General features: G+C 34.4%; 2 protein-coding genes across 2 annotated transcripts; both read right to left on the bottom strand.

Annotated features, from left to right (window-relative positions):
- LOC18602626 (probable glucan endo-1,3-beta-glucosidase A6) lies at positions 1,662-3,665 on the bottom strand. The gene is made up of 3 exons (XM_018119912.1): positions 3,444-3,665; positions 2,055-3,356; positions 1,662-1,909 (listed from the first exon to the last, which is right to left on the bottom strand). The coding sequence occupies exons 1-3, from the start codon at positions 3,487-3,489 to the stop codon at positions 1,872-1,874; spliced, it is 1,386 nt and encodes a 461-aa protein (XP_017975401.1). The 5' UTR covers positions 3,490-3,665; the 3' UTR covers positions 1,662-1,871.
- On the bottom strand, positions 5,770-6,321 carry LOC18602625. Its single transcript, XM_007034131.2, has one exon. It carries the CDS (start codon positions 6,319-6,321, stop codon positions 5,770-5,772), a length of 552 nt encoding a protein of 183 aa, XP_007034193.2.

Here is a 10,708-nt window from a genome sequence, read left to right as displayed (position 1 = left end):
AAGATTGATGGTAAAAAGATAAAAGAAGATTCAAAAATTTTATAATTATCAAAAAAACCACCCATTGTAAACAAAAAAAAAATCTGCAAATGGCTCAATTGAATGACACTCGTTATTCAATTAGAGCCCAATTAAAACCTAATTTGAACTCATTTTTAATACATAATATAAATATAAAGCCTAATTAGAACTCTAATTTGAACTCACTTTATAGATATTAGGTGAGACAATTGATTGGTACAAAGAAAGAAAAGCACTAAGGCCTCCTCAACCCATTTGCCTATAATAGTGTTCTCAGAGAAAGTTCAGCTTCTTCTCTTTTCTCATAGGAGAAGAAGCATTAAAAGTAAGTATTCAAAGTAATACATATATTTATTATCATTTTTAATATATAGTGTATATTTGGTTTAATTTTTTTCAATTTATTTATTTTTTAAAAATAAAAGTCATGTCAAATATGATTTTTTGAGAAATTTTTTTTAAAGAACAAAATTTTTAAAAAAAGAACTTAAAAAAAAAACTCTAGAGAGGAATTTTTTCTTCTTTTCTTTTAAATACAAATTAATTTTCAAAAAATACCACTCTCTCAATTAATCTCTCTCTCCTCTCTTTCCCTCTACAAATTACCATTCTTCAACGTAAATCACGATTTCCCTCTTCTCTACAAAAACTAATAAAAAAACAGAAGATCCAACAACAGAATATCAAAATCTATAATTTTTTTGCTCTTACAAAGATTAAAAGAAAAAACTGTATTAAGATACTATTTAAAAATTTTCTCTCTTTTTCATCAAAAAGAATTTTAATATTAAATACATCATTTCCTCATTTCTCTTCTTTTTTGAAAATTGAAGCATCGTGGTCCAATTGCTTTTTAGATCAATAAAAATCTAATACTATTGCTACTATACAAGTTTGAAAGTTATTCATTTTTTTTATTGATTTTTTTTATTTTAATATCTGAAATTATATATAAACTTACGTATTACATTATAGCTTATTAGGCGATTGAAGATGACATGAGTACCCTTTATGGTAATTTTAATCGAAATTAGAGTTTATATAATTTATTTTGTTAAATATTTTATCAAACAGTTTTAGCTTAATTATAAAAATTATTATTTTTAATAATAACTTTTAAGTTAAAAAAAACTAAATTAAATAGACTCATAGTATAGATATTACGTGAGACAATTGATGGGTACAAAGAAAGAAAAGCAATATGACCTACCCTACCCATTGGCCTCTAACAGTATCCTCAAAGATAGTTCAGCTTCTTTTCTTTTCACATGGGAGAAGAAGCATTAAAAGTAAGTATTAAAACTAATAAATATATTTATTATTATTGAATCAAATATTATAACAATCACGTCCAAATATCATTGATTCAACAACTTTTTAAACTTAAATCATATAATTTTCAAAAATTTATATTTACTATTAATGTAGAATCACAACTAAATATGATAAGGAAAAGTTTATATTGACAAAATAACACAATTAATAGGCTGGATTGTAGTTTAGTTTATTTAAAGTTTCTTAATTAAATTTTTTGATGCTTGAAACGGGCAGAGAATTGGATCGGTAGCGTTTTCCGGATTATCAATCAGGTAACAAGGTAGGAGAAGATTAACATTCAAGCTAAGAGTTGAAGGGAGAAAAGAAAGTAATAATTTTATATGATTCAGTCCTTAATTTTGATGGTAGACAAGAAATTCCTTTGTCAAATTAGATGTCAGAAACACTGTTGTTCCCTTACAAAAATCTGAGTTAACAATAGTCGAACAGAGGAAACATGAGACCAGTTCCTGGATTTTAAACTTCACCAGCTCTGTATTCCTGTGCCAGAATTGCTTGAGCTTAAATCATCTTCACAGAATCACGCTTGGGAACTTGCAGCGTCCACGACCTGCTCAAAAGAATCAATTACATATATCCCCATTAACAAGAATAAATTTGAACAGACACAATAGAAAGGAGAAAATTACTACTACCAAATTTTTCTGTTCAACCTATTCTGTAATTTTCCTAATTAGACAATCAAGAAATCTTACTTGGGTTCACTGTTGTCTGTCTAGCTAATCCATTGAAGTAGCAAGTTGCCCCCTGGCTTCGAAACTTTGCCCAATATGAGCTAAATGCATAACTCGAATGCCAAAATACTGATATTGGCTCATAACACTCTTTTCCTGGACTCAATGCTGCACAAGTCTGATTATCCTTGCTACAAGCATAGGTCAATGCAGAGGACAAGTTCATCAGATTGGCGCCTGGCGCGACCTCACACCATACCTTCCCCTTATAAGGCACATTATTTTGAGCTGGAGGCAGTGGCTTGTAATCAGAGGCAAGTCGCTTCCCGGTGAGATCGATGTCATAAATAGCTGTTCCATTTGAATGCAGCAAGCCCCAGTGCCTTTCTGTTCCGGGACCTGTCTTTTGGTTTTCTTCATATAGGGAGAAAATAAACGTTGGTATGACTAAACCAGGTCTAGCTGGGGTCCCCAATGGTGGTTTGGCAGTCATCTTTCGAATGAGGTTTCGGTTATAAGTGGCTGCATTGTAGATATTTGCCCCCACTTGATCAACATCCCCTGCAGTAGGCCAGCCTGTTTCAGCTATTGCTAGTCGGATACCGGGGTATCCAAGCTTTTCCATGGCGAAAGTGACTGAGTCAAGCATTTGGTCTAGGAGATTTGTGTAAACTAAGCCACTCCCAGGGTCAGTGTGGTTTACATTTCCTCCAAAAAGAGCAAAATCTAAGCTGATGTTCATTGGATTAGCAGACCATGGAAAATAAGGGTAAACATCAAGGAAAAAAAAGGATTTGCTCCCGTTCAAGAATTTCAGCAACGGTGCCATCACAGTGTTTGAAATATCAGACCGGAACGTACCGCTTGATGGTGGGAAAGTTGATTGCAGTATGTCCATTGCTAGAGGTGTACCGATCTTGATATTTTTAATATCATTAGCACTCAGAGAATTCTTAATTCTACGCATTGCAGGCACAAGGTGAGCCCAAATTGTCTGATCCTGTTTCGAAACGTAGCTGAGGACTTCATTGCCAACCAAGACGAACCGGATATTGGTATTCGGGTAAGCTAGGACATTGTTTCGGACCCATTGCTCTGCTGCTGTTTGGCTTGAAGAAATTAGGACTATGTCCTTGTTGGGGACCATAATGGCCATATCAATATTGGTACCTGAAAAGAGTTTCAATATTTCAGGGTCAGAATCATAGAGCTTTACTCGGCGTGCTTTCATGGATTTCATGATCTCAATGGATTGATAAGGGGATGGCAAATTGTCCCCTTGTCGACCATAGTTTATTCCAATCTTGCTCGAGATTTCTGCCACTGTTAAGTAAAAGAAAGCAATGTTCAGAAAACTGTAGACAATAAAATCAAAAAAAAAAATTGAAATTTTGTGTATGGAATACTTACAGGAGACAACAAGAAGAGAAGACAAGAGGAGAGCAAGAAGAGCCATTACTGAGCTTTTTCCGATTGTAATGAACTGGTTTTGGCCCCAAAGTGTTCTGTGCTTTTAAAGAGAAAAGAAGAGAGCCAAGAATGGATGAATTAAGTAGAAGGTAGCTAGCTTGTTCCACACACACGAAAAGCTTTGTTTAGTTGAATGATATCTGCGAGTGCCTCCAAAACAAAGTGAAGTTCTTTTGTTTATTCCAAGCAAGAAAAAGCCATGAACCAAAGATATATACCTATGGTAAAGTAATAATGGCTTACTCGTGAAGGAAAAGCTAAAGATTATGAAGTAAAAGTATACATGGGGTGTCTTCTTATTCTCTTGGGTTTGTTAATTTGTTTCAAGCTAGGTAGTTGTACGCAAGTGAGAAAACACATCAGGCTAATCTTGTGATCAATTAAGGTTTTAGTTAGACTTTAAAATTTTAACCCAGGTTTATTGGCCAAGAGGGGGCAGCATAAAGATTTATCTGGTTATATATATCATCACCAATTTTTGTTATATTCGTTTGCCTTTTATAGAAAATAATGTCAATTTTTTATTATATTGCAAAATTTCCATAAATCCAATAAAGTTAATGGCTTAACCATTAACTTTGGAATTTATTCTTGGCTTTCAAGTAAAGTCATCTACCTCCTTGTTATAACAATATAATATCATCATAAGAACACCCAATACCCCAATGCAATGGTCACCACATATCAATTAATTCATGATTTCAGTAACAAAAATTCAATCTAATAAGATAATAATATTGTAAATCAAAGAGGAGCAAATATAGTAACAAAATTACAAATAACTTAGCAACCTTTACTTCCAATGCCTCTTGTATGTGCTAGGACTTGGAATTATATACGTCTATAACATATATTTTAGAGGACACTATTCGAGAGAGCAAGCTCCGGATTTCAAGAAAGTTTGTGACAAAATATGGAGATGATTTATCAAGTCCAGTGCTGCTCCTGGTTCCAAGTGGTGCTGCTGGCATGTCGAGCTGACAAAATCTGATGGTGATGTTTGGTTCCAAGATGGCTAAAAGGAATTTGCTGAGCATTGCCCTTCGAAGAATGGGCATTTCCTGGTTTTTAAGTATGAAGGGGATAGTAATTTTGAGGCACTCATATTTGATATGAGCGCCTCAGAGATAGAATATCCACATATTAGTCATACTAAGGATCGCAAGAGCGATGAACAATGTCTAGAACCTAACAAGGAAGAAGCTAAAGATGATTCCTCTGTTGAAATATTGCATGAGACTCCTCCAGGCAGGAAAACGAGACAGAGATCACGACCACCATGTTTACGTCCTTGTAAGATAGTGAGAAGAACCACTTTAGCAGATAAAAGTAGGTGCAATTCTACATTAGAAATTCTGACTCCTGTTCTAAGCTTAATATGGGTGCAAATCTAGTGGGTTTTTAAGTACAAAATTTCAAGAAAATGATAGCTCACCTATTTTATGAAAGATTTTTGGGGCATGTATCATTCTTTACCAGTAGTTTTCAACTCGTGTTTTGATTAGTTTGGATAAAGAGTTTTAACCTTTCTATCTTGCGTTATATAAGAGTTTCAACTTGTGCTTTCTATATATAACGCTGTTGCAAGTCTTTAGACTTGGATAAGGAGACTTGTTACAGCCATATGGCTATCGGACCATTACATATACCCCGTCTGCAGTCCCTATTCGTCTGGGACTCCAAGAGAGTTGCTGTTCCTACCCCTGTTAACAAACATTGACTGCCCCCTACCCTCTTTTTGGGGCATTGATGGATGAAGCTCATGTCATGCTTTTGATTCTACTCCTTGATTGTGTTGCTTTTATGTGAGAGGACTGTGTCTGTGTTCACATAAGAGAGATTGCCAAGATGTTTCTAGATGGTAAACTAGTAGTAAAGACTTAGCTAATTTTGTTGAAAGAACGAGTATTTCTCTTTGTAAAAAAAAAAAGAAAATATAAATAATTTAATGACCCATGACACGTTGGGTTGCTGTGTTCGAGTTAGGCCCGTCTTTTTGTACCTTGGGCCTTGAACCTTGGACTGTTTTGGGTGCTTCCTGTCTTTGAGCTTTAATTTAATGCTCCTTTATTTCTTTGGGCCTTCGAACACCAACAGCAATCAATCAACCGCACGACATAACCAACTATCCCTTGCTTAAGCAGAACCTCAATAAACAAGCAACACACAGGGACGTCCAACTCACCTTGAGTTGGGATAAACCTCACTAATCAAAAGTGCAGACCAGCTCAAGGTCACTTTTCATTCTCAGTCATTGCCATACCTCTTATTCCTCTTGACTGTTAGGACCATCCACCCAAGTGTTGATCAGATCGATCTCTCTACCTATCCCAGATTTTGCAAGGTTGTCAACATGGTGGTTAGCTTCCCTTCTTACATGCTTGATTGCCCAGTTTGTTACCCTTCTCTTTAGTGCTTCAATATGGAGCACCCATTTCCTTAACCTCCATGGAGCTGACTTTGGCTCCTGCACCCACTCCACAGCGTTCAGCGAGACACTTTTCACTAACATGTGAGAGTCACGCCGCTGAGATGCTATAAACATCACAAAAGCTTCCCTGATAGCGAGAACCTCTGCTAGACTAGAGTCCCCCACCCCTATAGACTTTGAGAACATCATTCTAATTTCACCCCTAGAATTTCTTAGTACTCCTCCAATTCCGGCTTCCCCCATACTTGCGTTTGCGGCGCCATCCACATTAAACTTCATAGTTCCTTCCATAGTCTTTTCCCACTCAATCTCCGGTCTAGACTTCTTAGCTTTTTTTAGGACAGCTCCAACGCTTGGTTCTGCAAATGTATTTAAGAATTGTCCCATACTCCCTTGGCCACTTAACTTTAGCCCATGTAGCCACACGGAGTTTAATCAAATCATACAACTGGTCATGATCCCAAGGTTTGCCCTCAAATACAACTTCATTTCCAGCGAGCCACATTGACCATATCATAGCGAAAAATGCCATTTTCCAGATTTGGATTTCTCCTTTCTTAATGACCACCTCATTCCAAGCACTAAACAACGTAGCCATGTCGTTCGGTAGTACCCAAACACTATTCCATTCTCTACACCATCTAGTCCAAATACACCATGACACAAAGCAGTTAATAGAGAGATGATTAATTGTTTCGGGTACTTGATGGCAGAGAGGGCAGAAAGTTGCATTGTTTCTTAACAGTCCCCGTCTCACTAATTCTTCCTTGTGTTAAGTATGTCATGTTGTCTTGTGTTATATGTTTAATAAATGTATTCGTATTCAAATTTAAAATTTTGACACATTTAATTAATCGTGTTGTTTACGTGTTTATCGGTATAATTTGTTATATGTACATAATACGGTAAGAAACGTAAACACAAATTGTTAGTCCTACGAGATGGTGCAATATTATTGGATGGGAGCATTTTTGATGTGGCAAGAGTGATTTACCTAATCATTTTTTCTAATTCTTCTTTCTACCCCTTCTCATTAAACAAATCATGATTTTAAAAAAAAAACCATTTCACCTAAATCAGAAAGTCAAATTGATGGGTATAGGCTTGAACAGTTTCGTTTAATGGCCCAATTAACAGGGATTGGGTTTAGCCGTTTAGCTTAAAGGTCAGATGGATATTGGGTTAAAAAATTAAATTTTAAAATAAAAATAATGAATAAAATTATTATATTTTAACATGGATCATATGATCAATCGACATGAAAATTTTAATAATAAAAATCAATCATAAAAACTAAATAAATGAAAACACTAGAAAGATATTCCTATAGTCAAATCGTTAGGAATGGTACGAATCGATTCAAATGATTTATCCATTCGAATCCAATTTACTGAACTTTTTAAGTTAATTCAAGATTATTAACTAATTAGTTGTAAATCAATAAATGACTTACTCTAAAAGATTATTTTGCTCATTTTGTATAAAATTTCATCCAATGGCTGATGTACACGTGGAAAAATATGTCAGCTATGTCGACTATTCCATTTGCAGAATGGAGTCGGCTTATGTTCTATATAAACCAAACCCCTCTGCCTATTCATTGTGTCTTTTCTTGTTAAACAATAGAACAATGGCAAAATTCTCATCTGCATGGAAACGCAAGAAAAGCTGGAGTTTCTCAGAGGTGGAGATGGACGTGGCTCGCCAGCTGATGCAGCTCTGCAAAGTACGCAATAACACTGGCAACAACAAAGGGACAGAAAGGAAAAAAGAAGAAAAAGGAGAAAATGAAAGCAATCGGAGCGAAATCACAACTTCAATCGTGACGATAGATCAACATCCATTCGAAGAGGAGGAAGATGAGCATCTCCAGCCAAGGAAAAGGCGGTATAAGTCGATCGCTTTTCTTTACAGGTCGACCAGCCTTTGATTATTCAGAATGCTAAGAAGAAGAAGAAGAAGAAGGTGTAATTGAGTTAATTTTTCATTTTTTCTTTTTAACCCTTTTTACATAAGATCGAAAGTCGTTTAATCTCTTGATGCTTGAAGCAAGTTTGTCAAGCACTCAGGCTATTTTCGCCTCGTGGACGAATGGGAATATTAGGCTCTTTCTAGGTGCCGGGATTTGGCTTTGGTTGTGCACCCATAGTTCTTGTATTGCAATTGTACATATTAACTTTATTATGGATTTTAATTTAAGTAATTTGTGAGATACTTAATTTAGTGTAGATTGTGAAGATTCCATCTGATTGTGAAGATACTTAATTAGGTTATGCATGTATCATTCTTTACCAGTAGTTTTCAACTCGTGTTTTGATTAGTTTGGATAAAGAGTTTTAACCTTTCTATCTTGTGTTATATAAAGAGTTTCAACTTGTGTTTTCTATATATAACGCTGTTGCAAGTCTTTAGACTTGGATAAGGAGACTTGTTACAGCCATATGGCTATAGGACCATTACATATACCCCGTCTGCAGTCCGTATTCGTCTGGGACTCCAAGAGAGTTGCTGTTCCTACCCCTGTTAACAAACATTGACTGCCCCCTACCCTCTTTTTGGGGCATTGATGGATGAAGCTCATGTCATGCTTTTGATTCTACTCCTTGATTGTGTTGCTTGTTATGTGAGAGGACTGTCTATGTTCACATAATAGAAATTGCCAAGATGTTTCTAGATGGTAGACTAGTAGTAAAGACTTAGCTAATTTTGTTGAAAGAACGAGTATTTCTCTTTGTAAAAAAAAAAGAAAATATAAATAATTTTATGACCCATGACACGTTGGGTTGCTGTGTTCGAGTTAGGCCCGTCTTTTTGTACCTTGGGCCTTGAACCTTGGACTGTTTTAGGTGCTTCTTTTCTGGATTGCCTGCCTTTGAGCTTTAAATTTTTTCCTTGGGCATTTGGCTGACCACATTGCACGGCCCATTCTTTTCTCAACCACTTTAAAACTTGTACTGAATATTGATTTTTCATGTATAGCAAACACAGTTGAGCAATTTCGCCTAAATTCAAGGACAGCGGATGAATAAAAATTAGGCTAATACAGAGGAAAATGATAAAGTAAGTAACCTTTTTAGTAAATTAAGGTATGCCATTATATTTACCAAACACAATGTAAGATAAATTATCAATGCTCAATTTTGCTATTTATATAGATATATATTTGGAGAAGCTGGATAAATGTTACAACTCGTCTTGTATTTTTACATGACTTTAGGAAGAAAGGCTAAAGAAATTGAAACAAATATTGCAACTTATTTCCACAGTCCAACTATTTGTTTTAGTTGTATATTCATCTGCATCGCTGTCATCTTAAAAAGGGAAAAAAAATAATGAAAATAAGATAATGGAAATTAGTTAAATTATCCTGCATTTCAATTTCTAGCTATAAATTGACCCTCATAATAAAGCGTCCCAATCATAAACCAATCAAATGAAGTAAGGGATATTATTTCGCTTTAAAAGAATGTTCTGTTGTCTCTCTAATATCCATTCAGGTTTCAACTCATGTCATTTTCAATATTTTTTTTCTCCCTTTTTTATGAAAAGAATTTAAATTCAGATCCCATTTTTTTAATAAAAAATTAGTACACCTTATTTTAGGTAAATAATCCAATTTTAACAAAGATGTTAAATTTTTATTCATAAGGCTCTCGTAATTTTATTTTATTTTATTTTTAAAAAAAATGTTTGATATCCACTTAGCATTGCATGGCATTTTATTTCTCTCTCCTCTTATTTTATTTTATTTTGTTGCGGAACCTTAACAAAATTTTAACTGTTTTGACCAAAGCAAAAGCCCTGAGGCCGGTGGGAGCCTGGACGTTGATGCATCAATTTATGCCACGAAGCATTGAAAAAACATAGCTGCTCCCACATCTCTGCAATGATTAGCGGGAGCAGTTGATATTTGGGTCCTAAATCCATGAACACCAATAAATTGGTCGGTTTATTCTTCTTCATCACTTTATTCTCAATATTTTTATTTTTTAAAATTTTGTTAGATGAAAAGTCGAGAAAAGAGTTTTTTTTTTTTTCTTATATTTTCAATGAGAAAACCAGAGAATGAACTGTAAACTTATACTCAAATTTTTATCTCAAAAACAAATTATATATATATATATATATTTAATAAAAGTATCTTTCAAGGAATCACTATTTAGTCCTACTACCTCATAAAAAGTTATAAAGGTTGGTAATATACAGCTAATGTTTGTTAAACTCTATAGTTTGATAATGTTTGACAAATCTCACTTCTTGTACAGCTTCAAATTAGTTGTTAACAATAATTGCTTTAAATAATCGATCATAGTTCCTATAAACATTTTTTTTTCTCTCAATAATCTCATTTTTTTTATAACTGTTTATTGATCTAAATCAAAAGTTATCTCAGTCATTGCAGTTAAACAATTTTAACTTTTGTCAATGAGACTTCGGTCCTCTTGTAAATACACATATTGAAAATTATTATTAAATATATTTCATTTGCAAATGATTATTTTTAGTTGAAACACCTTACGATAAATACTAAATTTTATTAGAAATCAAAATAATTAATGAGAAAAAACCCAAAGATAGAATTCCATTGACAACTCAATTCAGTGAAAATCCAGTTAGGTATGGGGGTGATAAACATTGCAGTCGCTGCCGAGACAAAAAAAGCCTAATTTGTTAGGTCAATACTCTTTTTTAAGCAGTCAGTTGAAAGGAAATCCTGAATGAATATCAAACGTCAACAACCACATTGTGCTTTGTGGGCAGTGGGTTGTGACAG

This window comes from Theobroma cacao, chromosome 4 (genome assembly GCF_000208745.1).
Source record: "Theobroma cacao cultivar B97-61/B2 chromosome 4, Criollo_cocoa_genome_V2, whole genome shotgun sequence".
Taxonomy (NCBI): domain Eukaryota; kingdom Viridiplantae; phylum Streptophyta; class Magnoliopsida; order Malvales; family Malvaceae; genus Theobroma; species Theobroma cacao.
This window is presented reverse-complemented; position numbering and strand designations above follow the sequence as displayed.

Bases quoted from the DNA above. Each gene is read 5' to 3' on its own strand.
- LOC18602625 (XM_007034131.2), bottom strand. From the start codon at position 6,321: ATGGGACAATTCTTAAATACATTTGCAGAACCAAGCGTTGGAGCTGTC.
- LOC18602626 (XM_018119912.1), bottom strand. From the start codon at position 3,489: ATGGCTCTTCTTGCTCTCCTCTTGTCTTCTCTTCTTGTTGTCTCCT. The intron at 3,357-3,443 runs GTAAGTATTCCA...TTTACTTAACAG, and splicing joins TTCTCTTCTTGTTGTCTCCT to TGGCAGAAATCTCGAGCAAG. The intron at 1,910-2,054 runs GTAAGATTTCTT...TCTTTTGAGCAG, and splicing joins ACAGACAACAGTGAACCCAA to GTCGTGGACGCTGCAAGTTC.